General features: G+C 54.4%; 2 protein-coding genes across 6 annotated transcripts; one reads left to right on the top strand and one right to left on the bottom strand.

The window, feature by feature from the left end:
- Nucleotides 1-2650: 2650 nt before the first annotated feature.
- GATA2 (GATA binding protein 2) lies at nt 2651-19546 on the bottom strand. Of its 5 annotated transcripts, none has more exons than XM_074913977.1 (6): nt 19311-19546; nt 11824-12306; nt 10593-11192; nt 7824-8002; nt 4796-4921; nt 2651-3935 (listed from the first exon to the last, which is right to left on the bottom strand). In XM_074913977.1, exons 2-6 carry the CDS (start codon nt 12050-12052, stop codon nt 3636-3638), a joined length of 1434 nt encoding a protein of 477 aa, XP_074770078.1. In that variant the 5' UTR covers nt 12053-12306; nt 19311-19546; the 3' UTR covers nt 2651-3635. The 5 variants fall into 5 exon arrangements, with proteins under 5 accessions (XP_074770078.1, XP_074770080.1, XP_074770081.1 ...); XM_074913979.1 differs by having other exon boundaries at nt 7824-7969; XM_074913980.1 differs by having other exon boundaries at nt 7824-7966.
- On the top strand, nt 15449-18374 carry LOC141964071 (uncharacterized). Its single transcript, XM_074913994.1, has 4 exons — nt 15449-15468; nt 16847-17259; nt 17661-17909; nt 17997-18374. The coding sequence occupies exons 1-4, from the start codon at nt 15449-15451 to the stop codon at nt 18299-18301; spliced, it is 987 nt and encodes a 328-aa protein (XP_074770095.1). The 3' UTR covers nt 18302-18374.
- Nucleotides 19547-24035: the final 4489 nt, after the last annotated feature.

The raw sequence follows: 24035 nt of genomic DNA, 5'->3' as shown, positions 1-24035 counted from the left end.
AACCTGTCTGAAAATGAACATGTTTCTTTTTAAATGAAGCTTGCACGGTATGCTATAAAGCGCCTTTTTTTTTTTTCTTTTTTTCTTTTTTTTTTTTTAACGGGTGTTTGCACTAAGCCTCGCTAAACAAGTTAGAGAGATGATTAACTCGTCTGAAATGATGCGGGAAGGCCCCGTCCCGGCGGCGTCTGCTTTCTCCAGCACATCCAGAGCTGCTGCAACTCCTTCCCGTGCGAGCGGGCTGGGGAGGAGGCTGCACGGCTAAAGAGAAGCAGTGATAGAAAGGGCTGGAATTTGCACACACACGCTGAAAAAGGAACTCAGGTTATTTTTTTTCTTAATGAGTAAGGAGTTATACCCAAGTTGGTTTCCACAGAAGCGAGATGCAACTCCTGGGGGGTCAAAGGAGGAAACCCAAAGTTCATTAGCAGTTTTCTTGCATATATTGTTTTAAAAGCAGCAGGACTCATCCCTGCACAGAGCGAGGGCACTTTGCAAGACGTCGCTTCACTCCGCAAGGCCCCGAGGAGCCCCTCGTGTGGGTCAGACTGGACCGTGTGATGAAAGCAGCCGCCAGTTCTGGCCGTGGGAGAGCTGCCTGGTGAGCACTCAGCTCCGTCCTCGCGTGCGCACCCCTGCGCCCACGCCTGCGCCCCTTGTTCCCAGGACAGCCCCGGGCTGGCCCACCCCCTTGCTCCCTTCCCGCGCCGCCGAATGGTAGGAAGCAGGTTTCTGGGTTGATGGTGTCGCCTGTTGCGGCAGTGCAAGAACCTGCTGAGAACTTTGCCCGGTCTCACACAGGCCCTGCCTTGAAACCTGGCAAGGCAGCTGGCTGGCTGGTTTTCTGCGTTTACAGTGCTTTTAAAACTTGTAGAATATTTCTCCAAACACTTTTCCAAAAACCACCCCCCCCAAAAAAAAAAAAACAAAACAACCCCACCCAAACAAAATCCCCCGAAAAAACCCACTGTTCATCATCTGCAGTGTGACTGCTGCCTTAGATTTTAAACTGGTTTAGAAACTTCAGCACACTTAACTGCGTGACCTTGTCACCCCAAAGCAGCACTAGAGAATGAGCTTTTGTACCTGTGCTTTTTATACTAAATCATTCACCAACTACCTTTTTTGTCCAAGCCCGGTAGGTTTTTGAAATATCTACAGACCACTCTGCATAAAAAGTTTTAAGCTAATAATTCTGTTGGCAACAATGCCAACGACAATTTTTCCTCTCTCCCTATTAAAAGCAGCCTTCGTGATGACATGGAGCTGGGCACAGGTACTTTCACAAAAAAGGTATTTTATTATTCTTAGCAATATTCACCTTGAAGGAATATGAGGAAAGCATACACTTTTTACAGACAATATATAAACATGTTGTACATAATTAACAATAACTTAGTTCACTAATCCAAAAATAAGCAAAATAAAAATTAAAATAAAAACAGAAAATACTGAAGAAATTTTTTTTTATGCTGATACAAGTACAAAATAATTTAAATCTCGACTGCTGTTGTCTATGCTGCAGTGACTGACAATATATTGCACTTTGTCAACTGTATCAGTAATCCCTGTCTTCCACCCACGTCCCTTCCCCACCCCCCTGCCCAAATCCTACAGAAATTTGAGTTGGGTACAAATAATGTACAACTGTACCATTGTAAAAGGTAAAAAGTAAAAAGGACCCAATTTTTTACCTCAGTAGATTAAAAATTCTTATGATTTCTCCCAACCAATTTAGTTTCCTGTTTATTTCCACTTCTTTACAAAGTGCACCTATATGCCTACGCAGACCAGAAAAAGGAGGAAAGCAGGATTTTCATGGCTGCTTGGTTCTTAATTCATTATCAAATATTTCAATTACGTGTTTAGAAAAAAAACAATTAACTTACATCCATTTTTATGTTCGTTGTTTTTTTCTTTAAAGCAGGACTTTTGCAGTAAAGATACAATTGGCTTGATCCAAAAAAACAAATAAAAAAAAGAAAAACCCCAACAACAAAAAAGTTAAAAATTAAAAAAAAAAAAAAAAAAAAAAAGCTTGTCACAGAGTTAAGCTTACGTGGTTTACATTATCAAACCCCTCTGTTCATTGGGGCATTTTCATCAGAAGTATAGCTAAATATGTACATTGTATGTTATACTGGAGCTTGTGTTCACGAGAGGCATCAGATCATAACAATCAATAGAATACACTTCACATTGGAAAGAGCTTTGCTTTCGGTCATTTACGTACAACGTGGTTTAATAATGGGAGAGTTAAATTTTCTTTTTTTTTTTATTTTTTATTTTTCATATAAAACGCGCTACGGAAAAGGGACGTTCCCCTTCGAACGATGCCTTCCCTCGCCTCAGCTGTCACCGTGGCTGGGATCTGAGGGATGTGTGAAGCTCAAACTGATTGTCTCTCTCTCCTTCCCCTCTCCAGTGCTCTCAGCCTCATTTCTGCCCTTCCTCCCCGGAGCCCACCGGGGCCTGGACGCCTGGGACAGCCCGGGCCGGGGCACTGCCCGAATTTGCCCAGGCAGCTAATCTGCATTTTTAAGCGACAGCTGCCAACACAACAGAACAAAATGCTTCAACCTCTGAAGTCTGCAAGTTGGATGTTTTTATGCCCTGTGATGGTTTCTACTCTGCTAGAAGTTCGCAGACAGAGTCTGGTAAATGCCCTCACCCCTGGCTAGTGCAGGATTACATTTCGGGGAGTTTTTCCCCCAGCAGTTTGTCTGATCTAGCTGTCTGTTTTGAGGAATAATAGGGGAGCTGGGAGAGGGGGTGGGGTTTTTTTTTAAAAAAATCTTTCATGTTAGAGAAAAGAATTAAGAAATTGTGTCAAAATAACCACCATCTTGGGCACATTAAAATCCTGTATTACAGCTACATTTTTGCTTTGTTCCCCTCACCCCCTGGTCTTTTCCCCCGTCCTAGTAGATATTTTGGTATCGAAGATAGATGGAGCTAATCCAAGGGGCTGCTGAATATGTCCCCCCCTCACCCCTCGTTTTGAAGGCAGGTTTTCTCACAGGGTAGCCATTGCAAACAACAGCACAAAAACATGCAGAGGGGTTGAGGCTTTTTGTTGAAAACAAGAGCAAAATAAATATGATTTTGTGTCTGATTTAATTTTAAAAATTACGTTTTTATAAAGATGTCCTTTTCTCTTTTTCCTTTTTTTTTTTTTTTTCCCCTTTTTCTTTTTTCCTCATCCCAAACAAAGTCCGCGATAGAAATCCAGCATGTCTGGCTTCCAGTGAGCCGATTCCATCCTGGGAGGCTGCTTATATCTCTTTACAATATTCACAGTAATAACAAAGAGAGAAAGGAAAGCCAGTTCCAAGCCTTTTCCTTCAGCTTCTGCCACTTTTTGCTTCCTGCTGGACCATTAAGTATCGAACAGGTGAGTTCTTTTTCCTTATACCTGAGGGGGCAAAGTGCATTACAGGCACCACTACGTTTCTGCAGAAGACCCATCATTTGCAAGGTTTCAGTCCAGCGTTAAGAGTTAAATCACACGGGAGCAACGATCCCCCTTTGCCATCCCTACATTCTCCTCTTGGCAGAACGCTTTCTTACTTGGTGTCATCCTAGGCAAAGCCCCATGTTCTTGATCTCTGGGTGGGTCTCTTGGTCATCGGGTTCTATCCCATGGCTGTAACCATGCTGGATGGGTGTGGATGTCCAAATGAGATGCTGGAAGATGGGTGGATGGGGGTGGGTGTTGGTAGGATGTGTCCAGAGTGGCTGAAAGGTGGCAAATGCCCCATGGGTGCCATGTGGCTAGCAAGGGCAGCAGCGCTGAAGGGAGACGATTTCTCCTGCATGCACTTGGACAGTTCCTCAAAACACTCGGAGCCTTTCTTGCTTTTCTTTGATTTGTTGGACATTTTCCTATTCCTGGTCTGAATTCCTTCCTTTTTCATGGTCAGAGGCCTGTTCACCTGCAAGAAATGAGAAAATCAGGCTCATGCAGACAAAATGACCTTATTGTGCAAAAATGAAAATATTTGGACAGCCCCCATGTGTTTTTCCTGGATGGAGACCTTTTTCTGGCCAAAAAAAATGGTGTTTCTCTCTGCAGAACTTGTTTATATTGATTTGTTTAATAAAACCACACACACAAAAAAACCCCTAGACATGAAAAACAAATTGAACTGAATTTGGCAGCTGATGACTCTTTCCCGTAGGCTTACCCTCAGTCCTCATTCATTTCCTAATAAAAGAGATCAAACTAGGAGGCACAAGTTGACCCAAATTCAGTCCTAAAACATGAGCAATCTTGTACCGGTAACCTCTGTTACTTAAGAGTTTAAAAAATGTTCCAAATGTTGTCAAGTTATTCCTGCTTAGGATTTATTTTTTTTTAAAATAGGATAAAACAAAGCCGCAGATATAATTTTAAAACATATCCACATATATAAAAATATATCTTAAAAACATTTTAAAAAATAAAAAAGGAGGTGCCCCATCAGGATTAATTTTTGCACAGAGCCCATTCCAAACGGCCTCTGTGTTTCTGGAGGGAAACGGCACACAAAACACGCTTAGTTAAAACCAAGTGTGGTAGCTCTGTTTCGCCCAAGCGTTAGAAGCCAAGCTAATACATTGTAATGTCACTGAACTTAGCATCACTATGCTGACAAAGAATGGCTGTCACTTCCCAGGGGAACCTTAGAGACGGGGGAAGGAATAAAACAACAACCAAACCCCTGAAACCAATAGAAGCCGAGTGTACACCATGCAGTTAAGACATCAATCCCAGCCAGGCAAGCAGCGACACATGAGATGAGTAAATACTCACATTGTGCAATTTATAGTAGAGTCCGCAGGCATTACAAACCGGGTCCCCGTTTGCATTACGTCGCCATAAGGTCGTGGTGGTTGTCTGACAGTTGGCACAACAAGTCCCTGCTCTCCGAGCCGCTGACTAACCAAAAGAAAAAGAAAATTTTAAAAAAAAAATGTATCAGCAGGAGGGAGATCATGAGAAAGGTCGAGTGGGACTCAATATTTAGGTTGGGCAGAACTAGTTAGTAAAATTTCAGAGAGCATCGGGGCTGAAGGAGAGCTCCTGTCGGTTTTATGTTTTGCAGCCATGAGGGTTTTGTTTAAACTCGGGCTCTCTCCTGTGCGGCACCGTGCGTGCAGGGGGAGTGAGGAGAGAAACAATCCATCTCGAGCCTCACAAACAGAAATTTTAGACGGAAACACCAGCTGATTTGTTCAGGTTTTCCCTTTTCAAGATTCTAGAATGCATCATGAAAATGTATTTGCCTTTTTTTTTTTTTTTTTTTTAACGGACAAATTCAGTTTCTGTCAGTGTTGGGACTGGGTTTGAAAAGAGGGAATGATCTTAAAGAACGTGATTTTTACCCCTACTCTGGCCCTTTAAAGATGGACACAAAAGAAAACCAACTGCATTACTTAACTGGGTGCAGTATTTATCGGAGCCATCACTGAAAATTCAGTTTCCATTTACAAGTGAAAGGGAGAAAACAAAACCGGCTCCAACTTTCTTTAAATATTTAGCAAACCAAATTTCATGCCTTGCAGCAATGATTGCGCTGACCCGTCTGTGCCTCTGTCCCTACTCAGTTCCTTGGCTGACAAGCCCTCAAACAACTGTCTTAAAAGAAGAAAAAAAAAAAAAAAAAATTCACCACACTTTCCTAAAACTACTGTTTTGCTGAAACCAAGGTGGGGAAAAAGAAAAATGCCCAAACATTTACCCACCTCCCAAAACAAGAACAGGAAAAGTAGAACAGCAGGCGGCCGGTCATTTCTGGACGGGCCCTTGTCTCGCCCACCTCACAATAATAGGTTCTTTGTGCGAGCCTGGTGTCCTCACGGACGGACTAATTGCAACCCCCCCCCATATTTTGGGAAATAATTTTGCATTAGAAAGCTTCAACCCTGTCCCTGGAGGTGGTCAAAGTACATCATTTTGTGCATTTGGGTTAACGCTGAGGACGCGCTATTTGCTATTTTCCTATCGGAGCGGAGTTGACTTCCTAAGGCGGATCAATCCGCCTATCAATCGGGGTCATTGCCCCGGGGCCTTGCTCCCTGGATATTTTTGCAGTCACCCCCCCCCCCGGACCCATGGGGTGCAGCTCACTCATGTTAATGTCCCGGAGAGGTGGGTGCCCGGGGGGGGGGGGGGGCTCAGAGCGCTCCCCAGCCCGGCTGGCAGCAGCCCCCCCCCCCCCCCCCCGCCAGCCCCCCCGGACTGTTCTCACTTGCTCCAGCTTTACTCCATGGCCCTCTGTGACTCTCCCAAAGCCGGGGGACGCTCGGCAGCTTAAGGCAAGCATCAGGCCCTCGGAGACTCATATATTTCAGTCCCTTACTGGCCTGTGAGAACAGGCCAAAGGCAGAAAGAGGGGGTACCCCCTACTGCAAGTACACTCATGCAACCCAAACACAATTAATGCCAGACGTCCAAACACTGACATTATTAATACGATCGCTTTGCTATTGCATGTCAGATGAAGAGATTCCCAAAGATGGCCATCTCCTCTCCCCCGCAAACAAGCAAACTACAGTGGAAAAAGGGGCAATAAACAAAGCTGTAAATCAATTAAACCAAAAACATTAAAACAACTACACTAAAAACCGTCCCCAGTGCCCCCCAGACCCCTCGCAGTGAGCGAAGTAGAACAGTCTCCCCACGCACTGGAAGGTGGAGACCTGTGTTTGCATATTTGAGATGGCTTACTGATACTCAACTATGCTGCTTAACTCCGCGGCCTGTCCCATTCAGACGGGAAAGCACTTGAGCCCGAGAGACGATAATGTTACACTGTTGTCTTAACATTTTTCTATATGTCAGTCACTTTAGAAGGCAAGTCATTAAGAAGCTTGCATAGCTGAAATTCTGACTCAGGACAGAAATCTTCTGTATCCCATCCCAGCGTTAGAGCAGTAAATGCCAATTTTCTGCTCTCCAAACCTCACTGAAACGTGCCCACGAATAGCTGAGAGACTTAGGCACCATAAATCACAAAGCTCCAAAAAATATATTTATTATTCTTAGCATTTTACGCATTATTTGTGGAGTAGAGCGTATTAGAAATTTCAAAACAGCAAGCATGACTGGCAAGGCTTGCCTATAGAAACTCTCTAAAGCTTTTAGAGCCAGGAAACAGATACACAAAGTTTCCTTATCTTTAACGTACAGATATCCGGATAGGAAACTACTACCAGGAGCTTAGAAAGGACATTTTTTTTAAATCACTCAAATGAAAATACAAAGTATAGGTGACTCCATGGAAAAATAATAGGAATTTTTTTTTTTTTTTTAAAAACAGTAGGGGATTGTCTGGGGAGGGAACCAATATTCATATTGCCAGAGAATATAAGGGTGAAAATTACTTCATGGCTTTTATACAAATAATTATTAAGTAGGGAGCAGTAGCTTTGACTCATCTGATTTGTTTTGCTTTTTTGGAGCTGGAATATTTTAATTTTTTTTAGTACACGGTGGAGGACATTCACGCTCATAACCCTTTCGCTCCCAGTACGTGCCCAAAGCATCCCAAGAGGCCACATAAACGAGGAATTAAATGAAAAGCTGTCATCCGAGGATCAGCGGGGAGCCGGCCACCCGCTGGCCCGCGTGGGGTGCGCGGCAGGGAGGGAGGCTGGGACGGCCGGTGGCCTCGCGGGGGGACGCGCCCCGAGGCGCGGCGGTGACCCCGCCGTGACTGACCCCCAGCACCGCGCGGCTCCGCGGGGCCGAGCCCGCAGGGGACACGTTTGCCTCATGCCTGCGGGTGGTCCCTTTGCCCTAATTCACCCCCAAACCCAGGAGAAACAGAGACACCTACCAGCCTTCGTTTAGGTTTAATGAGAGGTCGGTTTTGACCGTTCATTTTGTGGTAGAGCCCGCAGGCGTTACACAGGTAATGCCCGGTGCCGTCTCTTCTCCAGAGAGGGGTGGCAGTTGCTCCACAGTTCACACACTCTCTGCCTTCTAAATGGAAACACGAAGAAACCGGATTTCTTTCTTTAAAAACAAATTCACAAAAGCTTTTTGCATTGTCCTTTAGGCATTTTCCAGAAGTCAAAACAGTGTGTTAATTCAAGCACAATCAGACAGCAGTGACATCTACAGCACATGCAGCAGGGAGCTCAGCCTTCCGAGAACGCCCAGACTTCAGTGAGTATTTTATGTCATGATCAGAAATAGGCAGCGCTCTCTGCAAGGTGAGAAAGAGTGACACTCTCATTGTGTCAGATGGAAGTTATCGTTTCAGAAACGAGAACTCCCTTAATCTGCGCTGGGCACCGCTCCCCTCCCGTATCTCTTGCGCTCCCCTGGTTAGATCCCCTGTTTGCCTGCCGCAGGTACACACGTGCACACAGACACCCACACCTGCGAACGCACGACGTGTTCGAGAGAGGGTCCAAGGAAGGGGTTTTCTACAATTAAATCTAAGAAAAAAGACCTCCCTCCCGTTCTGCGCTTTCTTTTTCGTCGCGAATGCGATGGGATGAGAAAGCAAAGCCGAGCAGACTGGAAATGGGCACAGAACGCCAAAGGCTCCGTTATGATTTTTGTTCTAAAGGCAGAAAAACGCTGTTAATGCTGATCCTTGAAAAAGTTCGGTTTCAGCAAGCACTCTGGAAATTACCGTTAAAAAAAAACAGGCTTTGAGTTCTTTTCTGTTTCTGTGATTTTTCAGCGCTAGTTTGGGTTTGGTAGGGAGCAGTTTACCTTATTACCGCTTCATTATCAGTTTTAGCAGCCCAACGTGGGAAACGGGCATTGTAGAGTGGCTCTACAGCCCAGCATGTAACTCCTAGATACGGGTCTCTGCCTCGGAAAGCTCGGCTAAAAGTTCATTTGCCTCCGATGGTTCGAGGGCAGGTCTGCTTAATATAGAAATCTCTCTTAATATAGTTTATGCAAATCCTACAGTATTTAACTGGAGAGGAAATTCTTTTTGCTAATAACTGAAGCAGGCCATGTTGAGTTCAGCGGGGCTTGTGTCTCCTTTAATCTAGGGAGTGGGTGGCTTTTAAACAACACAGTCTAGAGTGAAAAATGAGGGGAGCTCTGCGGCGCTGCATTTGTAGCTTTTGTCCCTCCTAGGGCAGGAAGCTGCAGGAGTCGTCGTGTCGTGAGTCTTAGTTTTCCTACAAAAACACTGAGTGGTCACGAACTTTCCCCAGTTCCTTGCACAGGGGGGCTCCCTTACAGAAAAAAAACAACCCGTAAAACAAAACAAAACAAAAAAGCTCCTTACTTCCCCCATCTAATAAAATCATCAGCAACTAGAGGGCAAAAATAAAAAAACTACTCGAGATCCCTTTATCTTCGGAGACCTGGGTCCTGAATCTGTTTCCCCAAACTCGGGAGGCTGGGGCTGGTAACTGCCTTTACTTTCCACCTCTGCACTACTAAAAAATACACCTACACGGTGGCAATTGCATTTAACTCAGGGAAGGGCAGGAGGGCATTTTTCCCCCTCAGAGGAGCCGTTTGAAACGGATCTGATGCGCTTGTAAAGCAGCTGATATTTTTTTAATTGCAAAACTCTTAAGAGGGCATTTCTCAATTATTGTCTACTTTAAAAATAAATACATGCAGTGTATTCACAAGCGTGTATGCGCAGTGATAGACAAGAATACACACACACACGCATATCTAGTAATTTTTTTTTAAAGGGCTGCCTAAACTCAGTCCCGATAAACCACAGTTCTCCTTCCATTGCTGAGGATGTTAAACCAGGAAGGTTAGTAAAATTACACAAATGATCTTAAATCGTCGGTCTAGTTGTGCAGCTAGTGAGATTTCAAAGCAGGATCACAACTTTGTCCATCACCCAATCTGCTGGGTTTGGACTGCACTTTCAGGGAGAAATGCAAGGCGAGATTTGTGAACACGGGAGAAGGAGTTTGGGAGCAGAGATACATCTGGTTCGGGGGAAAGGGAAAAAATAAACCCACGGAGTATTTTCTAGTTAAAGTTAGGCTGGAGTAAGTTAGCGACGACTAGACACCTTAGTCTCTCGCACTGGTATGTAAACTATATTTGAACTTTTGCTCCTGTAAAATGCGAAGGAAATAAGGCCCCTGCCATGCGGAGCGGACCGGCCGGGGAAGTTTCGCTTTCATCCTGCGCTGGGGCCTTGGTTCGTATTAATGAGGAGACGTGGAAAATTATTGAGGGAGAAATGCCCATCGCTACAAAATCCCCACGTGTGACCCGTGGGGGGGTTTACTGCCTTGGGAGAGCACCGCCGGGGCTGAGCCCCTCGGGTGGCCCAGGCCAGCCGGGGGCTGCTTTTTCTCCGTGGGCGACACTTTTTTCCTGCAGTACATCCCTCTGGCACACTCGCTCTGCCGGCTCGCCCCGCACCGCGCACCGCTCACCGCAGGGCCCGGCTGCGCTGGGGACGCGGTGGCGCCCCCAGAACCCTGGTACGAGCTCCAGCCCCCCCGTTTAACACACACCCCCCCCCAAAAGCGGGTCCCCGCAGCCACCTGCCCCTACAGCAGCCTGCAAGCTCACCCCCCAACCCCCGAAAACCCGCAGAGCCCCCCCGGCAGCACGGCAGGGCAGAGCCGGCCCCGGGGGGGGCAACGCTTACCCGAACAGGATCGGGCCTTGCTCCGCGGCTTGGGGGTGAAGCTGGACGCGGGGCCCCCCAGGAAGCTGCCGGGGTGGAAGAGGCTGCTGCTGTAGTCGTGGGCGGCCGGCACGTAGGAGGGGTAGGTGGGGATGGGGTGGTGGGTGGAGGGCTGCGCCCCCATGCTGGCGAGGCTGCTCCGCAGCGGGCTGGCGCTCTCCATCTTCATCCCCTCCGCCAGCGACACTTGGTACTTGATGCTGTCTTTGTCCTCCGGCCGGGCCCCGGCCGAGGATGACGGGGAGGCGGCGCTGGTGGAGTTGGGGTCCGGGGACACCTCCTTGGGAGGGGTCGGGGGGAAGCCGAAGAGGTGGGAGCCGGAGTGCGAGGCCGGGGTGAGCGAGGAGACGGAGGCGGTGCTGGACGTGCTGCTGCCGGGGTACACCGAGATGGCCCCGGGCGCGCCGGCCGCCGAGGGGTGCAGGGGCGTCTTGGTGAAGGGGTTGACGGTCCAGGGGTTGTGGTGGTGGGCGGACAGTGCCGCCTTGCTGCTGTCCAGCCAGGGGATGCCGGGGCTGTGGATGAGGTGGGGCCGGCACATCTGACCCCCGGTCAGGCGGGCTGCGGGGACACAAGAGCGTTTGGGCTCAGCGCGGGGCAGCCCCCCCACATCCCGGCCCGGGCAGCCCCCCGGTCCGTCTGCGGGCAGCCGGCCACGGGCAGGGGTCTCGGAGCCCGGACAAAGGGCCGCCAGACCGGCCCCTGCGCCCGCCAGGGGAGAGCCCCGGGCCGGCCCGGGCAGAGAGCGACGGGCGGCGGCAGGAGGGGGACACGGGCACCCCCTTTCCTCCCTCCCCACCCCGGAGTCGGCGGCGACCCCCTCTCTGCGCTCTCTTCCGAGCTGCTGCGGCGTCCTCTCTCCGGCTCCTAAAACCACCCCCAAATAAAATCCATCGCCGATCGGAATCGGTTTGTATTTTGCATCCGGGAAGTAGCCGTGTCTGAGAAGTTTTCGCCTGTGCGCACACTATTTCCCCTTCCTCTCTCACCTCCCCCCTCGCTTTCCCTCCCCTCCGCCTGTCCTCGGTTATCTCCAGGGTTAAAATCCACCCGTGCTCCCTTCCCATCCCCTCTCCTCAAATCTTTCCCCCCCGGCCCCGCCACACCGAAGCGGCCCCGAGTGAATCTCCTCGCCCCGCTCGGCCGGCCCGCGGGGGCCGGGGGCCAAGAGGGGCCGGGGGCGCGGACTCACCGTGCGCTTGGCTGTAGGAGACCCTGGCCCGGGCATGGGCGGAGTTGGCGTAGTAGGGGTTGCCCTGGGAGTCCAGGTGGTTGAAGAAGACGTCGACTTCGTCCGGAGGTAGGAGCTGCGCCGGTTCCATGTAGTTGTGAGCCAGCCCGGGGTGGTGGCTCTCGGGGTGCTGCCCGTTGAGCACGGCGTGGTGGGCCATCCAGCGAGGCTGGTCGGTGGCCACCTCCATGGCCGCGGGCCTCCCCTCCCACCCGCCCCCGGGCCGGGAGCGAGCGGCGCTCGGTGCGGGGGGGCCCTGGCGGTGCTGCTGCCGCTCGAGGGGCGTCTGTCGGCGTTAGCGGCGATGGGGGGGCTCTTCTTCAAAACCAAACCGCCGGGAGAGCGGGGCGCGCCCTCGGAAGGGTGGGGGGGCCCCGAAGCCGGCGTGTCCCTCCGTCAGCGGGCGGGTGGCGGAGGCAGGTCCGGGAGGCGCCGGGGCAGCACCTGCGGGGAGAGACGGGCGGGTGAGCGGCTCGGCAGCCCCGGGGAGCGCTCCCCGCCGCGCCGGCTCCCACCGGCTTGTTTTCCCAGCGGTAAAGGGATGGGGAGGGGGAAGCGGAGCCCCTCCCCCCTTCCGAAAATATCCTCTCCCCGAAAGTCCTCGCCTTGCGCCCTCCCTGCTCATTGCCCCACAAAATAAACAGAGATCTCATTTCAAACTCTTTACCAGAAGAAAAAAAAAAAAAAAAAAAAGCAAAAAGCTTCCTTTTTTTCTTTCTTTCTTTTTTTTTTTTTTTTTTTCCCCGCTCTCGCTACAAACGTCAACAGGAGTTTTTCCAGCTGGCTTCAAAAGCGGGGTAAAAAAGGAAGAACGGCAGATCTAATATAGCGTAGTCCTAGCAAGAACTCCGACTGACACAAAAGGAAAAAGAGGGGGAGAAAGGGGGGGGTGGGGGGGGTGGGGAGGGGAAAGAGAAGGAGAAGAGGGGGGAAAAAGGGTGTTTAGCGAAAGCAGCGAGTGCGCCCTGGCAGCGGCGCGGCGGCCCCCCCGCGCCCCACACTTACCCGGGGTGGTGATGGATCCTGCTCGGAGGATGCGAGTGCGCGAAGAGGGGGAGAAAGGAGGCGGGGGGGGGGGGGGGGGAAGGAAAAAAAGGAAAAAAAAAAACCAAAAAACGATGAGGGAGAGGGGGGGGAAGGCAGAGCGCGCGGGAGGAGGAGAGGAGGCTGGCTGGAGGGTGTTACTCAGATGGCAAAGCCGCTGCTCTGGCCGGCTCGGTCCCATCCCCGCGCATCCTATATGAGCGCTGGCGCCAGCTGGCCGCGGCGCCGCAGACGGGCCGGGGCGAGCAGGGCCGGCGGCCGGGCCAGCCAATCCCGCCGCCCCACACCGCCCCCAACCGCACCCCCGGCCCCAAACGGAGCCCGCCGGGGGGGGGGAGCGCGGCGCAGACCCCCCCCCTCCTCCTCCACCCCCCTCCCTCCCCCCGCCCGCAGCATCCTCGCCCGGCAGCGCCGTGGGGGCTTCCCCCGCCCGGGCTCCGCACGCCCCTGCGGGGCGGGGACGGCAAAATAGGGGGGTCCCGCCGGGGTGTGGGGGGTGCGGAGGGGAGGGGGGGGCCGGCGCGGGTGAGCGAGGATGGAGTGCGGGAAGGGCTGGGCGTTGGGCCGGCCCCGCCGGGTGCTCCCCGCGCCGCCGCCGGGATGCCCGGGGCTGGGGAAGGGGGGAGGTCGGCACCGGGGAGGTAAATACGATAAAATCCCCTAAATCGGGCACAGCGGCCGGGAGCGGGACGAACCCCAGCGTGCTCCTTCCCATCACGTTAGTTTGAAATAACTGAATCGGGGAGAAAAGAAAAAAAAAATTACAAACAAATAAATGCGAGACTCCGCGCCGGCCCCGGGGACCGCCAGGGCGAGGAGGGCCCGGGCAGCGGGGCCAGGCCCGGGCTGGGGCGCGCTGGCGCCTGCGGCCGCGAACGGCCAGACCCGGGCAGCCGAGCTGAGCCGAGCCGAGCTGAGCCGAGCTGAGCCGAGCCGAGCTGAGCCGGGCCGGGCCAGGCCGGGGCAGGAGGGCGCTTGGGGACCGGCGACAGACTCCTCGATGGGGCTGCGGCACCGCAACCCCGTTTTTTTCCCCTTTTCCCACCCTATTAAAAAAAAAAAAAACTAAACCGACCCCCCCCCAACCCCAGAGTTTTAGTATCTGCAGTTATTTGGGTGCTGGGGGCCGGGGGGAGCGGCGCGGCCCGAATCAACAGGCGTTGGCGGCGCAGCTCGGCAGCAGCCGGGGCGCGCGTCGGGCTCGGGCACCCCGAAACGTGGTTCCACCCCGTTCGCTTTTGGGGCGGAAAACAGTGATAATCATGGGAAACGGTCACAGCCGACCCCCCGAGCGCGGCCGGGCGCTGCGGCAGGTCCCGTTGCCCAGGCGCTCCCCTCCCACTCCCCAGCCGCTGCTTTCGGGGGGCAGAGGGAAACTCCCCGCGGTCCCCGAAGCCCCGGAGCTGGAGCGGGGCGAGGATCCAGCCCCTCGGCGGGGCGGGGGGCGCGGAGAGCGGCCCCTCCGCCCGCCGCGCAGCGGCCGCGGCTCCAGCCCGACGGCGCGGCCGGGGCAGGGCCGCGGGGGCCGGTCGGGCTGTGCCGGGCCGCGGGGGGCGGCGGGGGGCGCGGGGCGGCCCCGGGGGTGCTGCTGCCCCCAGAGCCCCCCCCCGGCGGGCAGCGCCGGGCTGGGAGCCGGAGCGGCCTCCCCCGGCCCGGCCGCCCCAGTCACGACGACGCCGGGGCTCTGACGTCACCCGTCACTGCCAAATTCGCCAGGAAATGAACTTTTTTTATATATATATATATAATAACAATAATAATAATAATGATGACGGTAATAATAATAAAACTCCCTTTCCTCGCTGCGGAGCCCGTCTGGCCCTAGCCACACGGGGCTCCCTCCCTAACTATCCCCCCCCCTCGTTCCTCCCCCAAAACTCCCCCCCAGGGGACCCCCAGCGCGGCCCCCGGGGGTCCCGCAGCGCAGCCCGGCGGGGCGGGGGAGCGGGGGCCGGGCCGGGGGAGCCGGCGTTGCTCCCCCCCGCTCCCCGCATCCTTCCCTCCCGCACCCGGAGCCCGCGTCGCCCCCCTGCCGCCCCCTGCCCTCGGAGCTGCGCGGCGGCGCCGGGACCGCGGCGCCCCTCGCCCCCTCCCGCCGCCGGGGGATGGGGGGGGTCGCAAGCGGCGGGGCCGGCGGCAGCTCCGCGGGCGGCTGCGGGGCGCGGAAGGGGCGGTGGAGCCGCTGCGCCCGGGACGGGCTGGTTGGCCCGGGCAGGCCGGGGCCAGGCGCTGGGCCGGGCTTTGGGGGGTGGGGGGAGAGGGACCGGCCTCGGCAGGGCAAGTGCCCCCCGGCTGCGGGCTGCTGCCCCCGGCGGAGCGTACCCGGGAGCCTTAGGCCGGAGGTGCCAGGGAGGAAAGGGAAACAAAGCAAAAAAAAAAAAAAAAAAAGAAAAAGGAAAGTTAAAAGGCAGAGAACGAAGCGAGCTTTCTAAAAATCCGGCTTCATCCTCCGAAGCTATTTCCTTTCTACATGCACCAAAACCAGCCAAATATGCCCCCAAAACGGATTTTTTTTTTTTTTTGAAAGAAGGGTGAGTATAACATGAACCCGGGAGGTTGCAGGTAGGTCCCTCGGCGCCTCGTTCTCCCCGGAGCCCGGCGGCCGCCGCCGCACACACCGTGCCCGGGGGGGTCCCTCCGCCGCAGCCGGGATCACCCCAGCCCCGCCGGCTCCGACTCCCCGCCGGCGGCGAAACCCAGCGCCTCGCTACGCCCTTATTAATTAATATGGATGTTTTAATTGTTACCCGCCTGCCATCAGCACGGGGCCACGATTTTTTTTCCTTTTTTTTTTTTTTTGGGGGGGGGGGAGAATGGGGTGGGCTGTTTGTTTTAGGCAGGTGATAAAATCGCAGTTAACGAGCTGATAATTCGTTCGTGTTTGTTTTAAAAGACAAATTGTAAAGATTAATCAGGCGGCTTGATTTATGGCGAGGCAGACCCCGGCGCGGCCCGGCCGGGGCTCCCTGAAGCCCCCGGCTCGGGTTACCCGCCAGGCGAAGCAAAACAAAAGGGCCGAGCGGGCAGCGGCGGCGGCTCCGGCCGGGCCCCCGCCCCGGCGCCCACCCCCCCGCCCCGGGCCGGGCCCCCGGGCCCCCTCCCCGCCGCCGGGCTGCTGGCACTGCGGCGGCGCCCCCCGGTTAAAGCCCTTTGTGAAATCAATGACCCCTCCGGCAGGGATGCGCGGGCTCAGCTGAGGGAGCGGTTTAATTCCCGGGCTTGAGCCGGGAGGTTTCCCGGCCAGCCGGCTCGCAGGATTTCACTTCATCTTATTTTACTTTATTTTTTCTCCTCGCCGCGTCCCGTCCCCGCTGCCTGCGTTTGGCGAACCGGCCGCGCACGGCCGCGCTTTGTCATTGCATTAATTCCCCACCGGGAGCCCGGCGGCCGCGCGGGCTGCGCTCCGCTCCGCGGCCCCTTCACACGGCGGCTTAAGCCGCTTTCCCCTCAATTTTCTGCCAAGTCTCCGGGGAGAGGGTCCGGCCGGGCCCGGGGCGCGCCCTGCTCCCTCACCCTGCTCCTTCCAAACCCCATTTTCCCTTCCTTTCTCTTTTTTTTTTTTTTTTTTGTCCGCTCTTTTTTCATTTTTTTTCCCCGACATAACGGGCTGCACTTTATTAACTTAATATAGTTATTGCCGTTTATTTTTTTTTTCTTTTTTAATAAGGGAGCTTTCTCAGATCTGGAAGCACAACTGGTTATTTTGATTTGATTGACAAGTGATGTCATATCGTTAAGGGAGGGGGGAGACGACAACATGTTTTAGCAACAGTTAGTAGCGCCATGTGATGGAGTTGACACCTATGCCCGGGCAGAGGCGAAGGCAGAAAACAACCCCCGGCCGCCACACAGACTATTTATTTACACGTCCGGAATGTTTTGTTGTTTTTTTTTTTTTTTCCCCCCTCCCTGATCCTGGGTGCTTGGACCTGGGATAAAGTGTGCCTGAGCGAGCGGGGCCGGGCCGGGTGGGACCCGCAGCCCTCGGGGCACTTTCCTCCAGACACCCCCTTCCCGGGGAGCCCCCGCGGGCCCCCCCCGGGGCCAGCGCTCCCTCCCGCCACCCGGTGAATGGAGACCCGGGGGTCGAGACCTTCCGGGGCGGCCCTGCATCGCCCCCCCCCCGCTCCGAAGTGCAGCCCGCGGCGGCCGCAAGCAGGGGAGGGCAGGAAAAACTCCGTGAAAAGAAAGAAAAAGAGGGAGAGAAGCGCCGGGCCGCCCCGCTGCCGGCCTGCGAGCCCCGGGGGGGGCCGGGGAGGGGGCTGGGGGCTGTACCGCCCCGACCCCCCCGCCCGCCGGGGCCGCCGCAGGTGGAGGGACCGGCCGGCCGGGGCGAGCGGCTCCCGCCCGCAGGTAGGAGCCCCGCGACCCCCCCGGGGCAGCTCCGGCCGCGGCCAGCAGCCCCCCACCCCCCCTGGAGGTTTATTTCCTTGGGTGTGATTTTTTGGGGAGGGAAAGTTCTTGCTTTCTGCCTTTTTTTTTTTTTTTTTTTCGGTGTTTTCCTCCCTCTGGTCTTGTCTCCGCTTCGCTTTTCTTCTCCCCCGGCCCCCCCCGTCCTGCGTTACTAGCACGTATTAATGGCTGCTAATAGGGTTATAAAATGACACAGTTACCTCTTAACCGCAAGACCCTATTTAAGCTGCATTAAAAAAAAAAAAAAAAAGAGGAAAAAAAAAAAAAGAGACAGCTCGGGGAATAAATCACGGAATACTTAATCTTTTTCTTTTTTTTTTTTTTTTTTTTAAATACTGTAGGAGCCTCCTCGCTATCCCCCCATCCCGCAGAGGTGGGAACCCCCGGTCCCAGCCTCCCGCCTTCACCTGCGCTTTGTCCGCAATTCGCCCGCAGCCCCCCGGCTCGCTCGGCTGCGAATAAAGGGGAGGAAAAGCCTCACGTCGCCCCCAGCCTGCCCACAAAAACGCCTTTTGTGCAAGATCCCCGAGAAAAACTCGTGCGGGGGGGTGGTGGAGGTGTTGCACACGCACGGCTTTGTCCAGAAAAAGGTACAAACATTTTTTTTTTGGCGCTGCCAGGAAAGATTTCGTTCGCGGGAGCTTGCTTTAATTTATTTTTTTTCCTTTCCTTGCAAGGTTATTTCGGGCGCAGCTGTTGCAGGAGGGAGGAAAGAGGCCGATCCCGCAGGTTTGATTTGTTTCTCCGCAGGCCAAACTTCGCTGGGGAGGGACCGAGCCCGGAGCGGGGAGCGGGGCTCGTCTCGCCCGGCCCCGGCCGCTCCCCGCCGCCCCCGGCTGCCTTTCCCCTGCGAGCCGCGGGGCTTGAACCAGGCCGGGGTTTAGACTTCCGAGGGAAAAAAAAAAAATACTTGCGTTTAATAAAGATGCTCCGTGCTCTGGGGGAGAACAATCCCCGCGACCGAAACCCGCACCCCCCTTAGTGAAATCGCTTTTCTTATTGAAATCGCCTCAAATCCAGGCAGGCTCCGCTCGTGGTTGCTTCTATTTTTTTTTTTTCTTGCCTTCCAGCTTCAGCACCCCAAAGCAAAAGGAGGATAAAGAAGGGAACTTTACACATACAACAAAAAAAAAAAAAAAAAAAAAAAAAAAAAAGAAGAGGAGAGGAGAGGGGGGGTGAAAGAGCCCGCGGAAAGGAGCGGCCCGGTCCCCGATGTGGCTGGGTAATTTTAAATCATGCAAAGCCCCGTAAAGCTGCCGCACGGGACTGGGACGGGGAGGACTCCCCGGCAGGCAGGTGCAGGGGGAGCAGGGCCCGGCCCTGCCGGCTTTCCGGGGCAGAACAAACCCTCGCATCCTTTTTTTTTTTTTCTTTTTTTCTGTCCTTTTTTTTTTGGTTTTGTTTTGTTTTTAATGCCCAAATCTACCAACAATAGGAACGAGGAGATAGGATGGGGCTGCGGGGAGGGGCGCGGGGCTCCGCACACCCCGTCTCCGGGAAGTGTCTGCCTGGCCGCCCTGGGTGAAATCAACTTTCCAAGATGGAGATTTAAATAATTACCCCGGTGACAATGGGGGGGGGTGCGGGGGGGGACACCAACAAAACCCCACAAATACCAAAACCTCCAACCCAAACGCGGCCCGGCCGCCCCGCTGCGCGCAGGGTGCGGGTGCGCGCAGGGGTGCGCCCCAGCCGCCGGGCAGAGCCCGCGGAGCCCCCGCGCCGGCGGGCGTTAAGCCGGGCTCAGCGCGGCCCCGGCCCCGGCCGGGCGGGAGGGAGGACGCGGCCCGGGGGGGCCCAGGCGTCCTGGGGGCATTTTTTCGTTCTTTACAAAACCCGGCCGGGTTTGTCCGCGGGGAAAACTGCCCCGAGCGATGCGCCCCAGCAGCGGGACCCGCACCCCGGGGGCGCGGCGGCGGAGCCGCGGAGCCGCTCCGGCAGCCCCCGGGCCGCGCAGAGCCGCGCAGAGCCGCGCAGCCGCATCCCCTTACCTTGCCTTTCGCCCGTCCTCGTTTTTCTTTCAGTTTTCCGCCCGGTGCCTGGGAAGCGCCGGTTGCGCTGCTCGGCGGGGCCGCTCGGCGGGCTGGGGAGGGGGCGCCGCCGCAGGGAGCCTCCCCCCGCCTGCCTGCGCCGGGAGCGGCGGCTCTGCCGCGGGCGGTGGGTGCGCGCAGCCCGGCGGAGGGGCTGCCCGAGGTGCGCGCTGCTGAAAACTGGCAGCAGTTTGCGAGCTGAGCCCTTTTTTTTTTTTTTTTCCTTCCCTCCTTCCCCCCTTCCCTTCCTCCCTCCCTCCCTCCCTCCCTCCCTCTCTTTTCCTCTCTCCCTTCTTTCCCTCCCCTTCTCTCTCTCACTCTCCTGCATTCAAGGATGGCACAGCGAGCCACTGTGTATTTATGTACATAATAAGGCAGCTCGTCCCCTCCACTTCATTTGCATCATTACAATATCTGTACAAGCACATCACATTGTCTGTTGCTTGCACCTTTTGTTACGGTTGCTGTCACAGTCTACGCGACTTGACTTTCATATTTTAAATGAATTGATATTACACCAACAACACACACTCAGCCCCAGCGCCGCGGCCCCAGCCCCTGCCCAGCCGCTCGCTTCTCCTCCGGCTCCCAGGGAAGGGGGGGTGAGGGGACCCGCCTCGCAGGGCCAATTATTCGTATAAATGACTCCTATTCCTATTAATTTTGTTTTCGCTCCCTAGCGAAGGGCACGTTTGGGGGGGTTTTGGATGTTTCTTTTCTGGCATTGGCCAGCCTGGCTTTTGTATAACCTCGTGGTTCTTCCCCCCCTCCCGTCCCAAAGCCAGCCCTTGGGGCTGTGCACCTGCAGGCAGGAGAGGCGGCCGAGGCGCCGGCAGAGGCGCGGGCAGATGTTGCGCGACGGGGCGTTGGTGTAGCTGGGAAAGGGACGGTAAAATACCCACCTCGTAGATTACCAGGAAATTCAGCCAGAACGAACGTTTTTGGAAATGTTTGCTTGCCCCAGCCCCGGCTGGGCAGCCCTGACCCGCTGGGCATTTCCCTGGCGGGGGGGGCCGGGGGGGATCCCCTCGCCCAGCGCCCGGTGGCTGGATGCGGTGGCGGGGGCCGCGGGGCGCGGCGCGATTCTCCGGGGGGAGCAGGCGAGACCCCCCCGCCCCGGGCTGCGGGAAAACCGTATTGATGGAGAGACAAAGGCCGGACCGTCCGGCGGGGGCCCTGCGGGAGCGGGGGAACGAAATACGGTTCAGGAAGGGAAGGAGAAAAGTTTCGCGGGAGAGGAATTATCATCATAATGGAGGTTAAAATGTGAGCAGGGGAAAAGGGGGGGGAATATCCTATTCTGCTGGCATTTTCTGTCTGTCTTTGTGATATGGTTCGGGGGAAAAAGGGTCCTTGATATGCGGCAGATAATTCTTATCAGCCCCACGCAGCCCATTTCCAAAGTAAGTGTTTTAATTACTCCTCCTGTATTACCCTTCATCCTCTGAGAGGAGATACATCGCCAGATTTATGCAAGGGAAAAAATACAAAAGAATGCGGTATTAAAATATATACATGCATATATATCCCCCTCTGTTTTCCCTTGTGCCCAGGACGAGGGAGACGCTGTCGCCCGCCGCGCCCCGGGATCGCCCCTGCACGGAACGACTCTCAAACGAGGGACCGTCGCTCAGACGGAAAAACTCCGGGAAAAGCGGGGTTTGAAGCCTGCAGATTTCTCCCCAGGCGGGGACAGCCGGGGGTGTGGGAGCCGGGGGCCCGGGGGGCTGAGCCCGGCGGAGGGGGGCTGCCCGCCCGAGGCTCCCCGCGCTGCCGCCGCTCCCCGGCCGGGCGGTCCCGGGCTGTCCCGGGGCCGGGACCAGCCCCCCGAGTGCCACCAGAGGCATTTGGGGCCGGAGGGGCGGGGGGGGCGATTTTCCCCTCATGCCCGCTGGAAGAGAAGGATGTTTTCCTCTGCTGTTTAGCTTTCGTACTAAAGATGTCATCTGGAAGTCTGGGAGGAAGGGGGGACCGGGCTCTGCTCTCTTCCACGGTAACAACCATATTCTGCATATCGAAAAATATGATAGACAGTGGGGAAGGCTTTCTTTTTTTTCTTTTTTTGCCCCCCTTTAAAAAAAAAAAAAAAAAAAAAGAACCAACCTTTTCAATATTGATTCAACAAAAAAAAGAGAGGGAGAGAATTTAAAAAGAGAAGAAGCAGCACCAGCAGCAGGGAGAATATGGGCTCAGCAACTCTCCAGGTTCGCTTCCTTATTATTACTATCCAGGGGTAATTTTTCATCTCTGCTAGCTAATCTTTGTTCCTTGTGAAGATAATGAATAGCCCAATCCTTATCTCCTGGGCTCCTGGAGGCTGCTGGAGAATGGGGTTGAACAGGGTTGAAAATTGGTTCCAAAGTGCTGCTGAATAAATGGTGTTCCTTATCTCTCGCTTCCAGATTATCGGAACCCTTTCAAAACTCACACAACAAATACAGCCACCGCATCTAATGCATCATTTACCAGAGCAGATCTCCGCGTTTGATCGGCAGATAGGCAAAATCTATGTATTCCTTGCTTTACTTAGTATGCGTGGACTCGGGGCGGCTGTGCATGCGGGGTGCCCCCCGGCCGGGCCTGGGACACCCCCAGGCTCTTAGCACACGCAGGGCTCTGCTGCGGACCCTGCGGAGTGACGAGTGTCCCCAGCCTGTCCCCAGCCCGGTGGGACAGCAACCCACCCTGCAAGGCGCTGCCAGGCAGCGTGCTTGGAAATCTGGGATTGCTCCGCTGGGGAGCCGGGGGATTTGCAGGGAGAGGGGAAGCGGGGGGAGCACCCTCCCGGGCACTCCAGGCACCCCGCTCGCACTCCCGCCTGCACCCACAGCTGCGGTCGCCCACACCCGTGGGCAGCCGCCGGGTCCCGCCGGGGTGCAGCACCCCCCGCCTCCCGGAAAGACGCTCCCAGGCTCAGCCTGTTCTGCCCCAGCCCTGGGCAGCCTCAGGCCCCAGGTGGACCAGTCTGGTAAAACCTCCTGGTGCCCCCCCGGCTTGTCCCCCCAGCTCCTGGCAGCCAGTGCCTCGGGTCCCCCAGGGGCTGGGGCTGGCTTCAGTGCTGGGGGAGCCCCCATCCCAGCCACGCGGAGCAGGGCACCTCGGGCAGCTCAAGCTTGTGGGAGCAACTGGTGATCTTGGGGGAGAAAAAGAAACAAATAAACCCCACAGAAAAGGAGTCCTGCTTCACTCCCGGAGTTAGCATGAAGTCTGTCTCTTCCAGCTCAGGGCAGTATCAGGTTTTCTTTTTTCCTTTTTTCCTTTTTTTCATTTTTCCTTTTTTCCTTTCCTTTCCTTTCCTTTCCTTTCCTTTCCTTTCCTTTCCTTTCCTTTCCTTTCCTTTCCTTTCCTTTCCTTTCCTTTCCTTTCCTTTCCTTTCCCCTTTCCTTTCCTTTCCTTTCCTTTCCTTTCCTTTCCTTTCCTTTCCTTTCCTTTCCTTTCCTTTCCTTTCCTTTCCTTTCCCCTTTCCTTTCCTTTCCTTTCCTTTCCTTTCCTTTCCTTTCCTTTCCTTTCCTTTCCTTTCCTTTCCTTTCCTTTCCCCTTTCCTTTCCTTTCCTTTCCTTTCCTTTCCTTTCCTTTCCTTTCCTTTCCTTTCCTTTCCTTTCCTTTCCTTTCCTTTCCTTTCCTCTTTTTTCCCCCCTTTCCTCTCTTTTCTTTCTCTCTCTCTCTCTCTCTTTTCTTTCTCTCTCTTTCTCTTTCTCACTTTTTCTCTTTATGTCTCTCCTTCTCTCTTTCTTTCTCACTTTCTTCCTCTCCCCTTTCTTTTTTTCCCACTAGGATTTCTTTTTCATTCTCTTTTTTGTTTCCCAAAAAATCACCTGTGTAGCAGTAAATGCCTGTGCATCCCCCCAGCCCAGAACAGGAGATGCCCCAACCCAGAGCTGGGGACACTGGTCCCCTCGGCTCTCACCAGCCCCTTCCCTCCCCGGCAGCGCCTGAGCCTGCGCCGATACCAGAGCAGGGGCCCTTGATCTGGCGGCACCGCAGCCCTCCCCCGTGTTCCCGGCGCTGTCCTGGACCCCAGCCCAGGGCGCCGGTGAGATTCTGGGCTGGGGACAGGACACCCAGTGTCCCAGTCCCCTCTGTCTGTCCAGCAAAGCTCATCCCTCCCCTGCCTGGAAGGGGAGAGAAACTTTTGTGGGAAGTTGCGGACAAGCAGCTGCCCCAGCCAGCCCTTGCCCATGCTCAAGAGTTTTGCAAATGTACAACTTGTACTAATTTTTTTATGGCTGTATTCACAGTTGTTCTCTGTAAAAAATGGACCTGTGTTAGTTTATTAATAACCTAAACATTACGTATTAAAGACCTATGAGTGACACAAGATGACAAAAAGCTGTATTTTTCCAATATACACAAGCACACATTTAATAACCTTCTATTGCATCTCAGCTAGGCCTTCTCTCTGATGGTTCCCATGGCAACTGAGATAAAAAAGCAGCCATTTTCCATATCTCTATGAAAGTCTATTATATTGCAGGATTAGTTCATCTTCTGCTAAGGTCAAACACAAAGTCATACAACCTGAAATATTTAGAATCCATGTACATTCATTTTTTTATATGCCCTTTCATTTTCCACAAAAGACTGGGCTCCTCTGAGGTTTTATTCCCCAGAAAATGCTAAGCAAAGCAATAAAAAAATCATGATTAGCAGCTGATGAAAAGTTCAATTGTTTTTTTTTTTTTTTTC

This window comes from Athene noctua, chromosome 10 (assembly GCF_965140245.1).
Source record: "Athene noctua chromosome 10, bAthNoc1.hap1.1, whole genome shotgun sequence".
NCBI lineage: Eukaryota > Metazoa > Chordata > Aves > Strigiformes > Strigidae > Athene > Athene noctua.
This window is presented reverse-complemented; position numbering and strand designations above follow the sequence as displayed.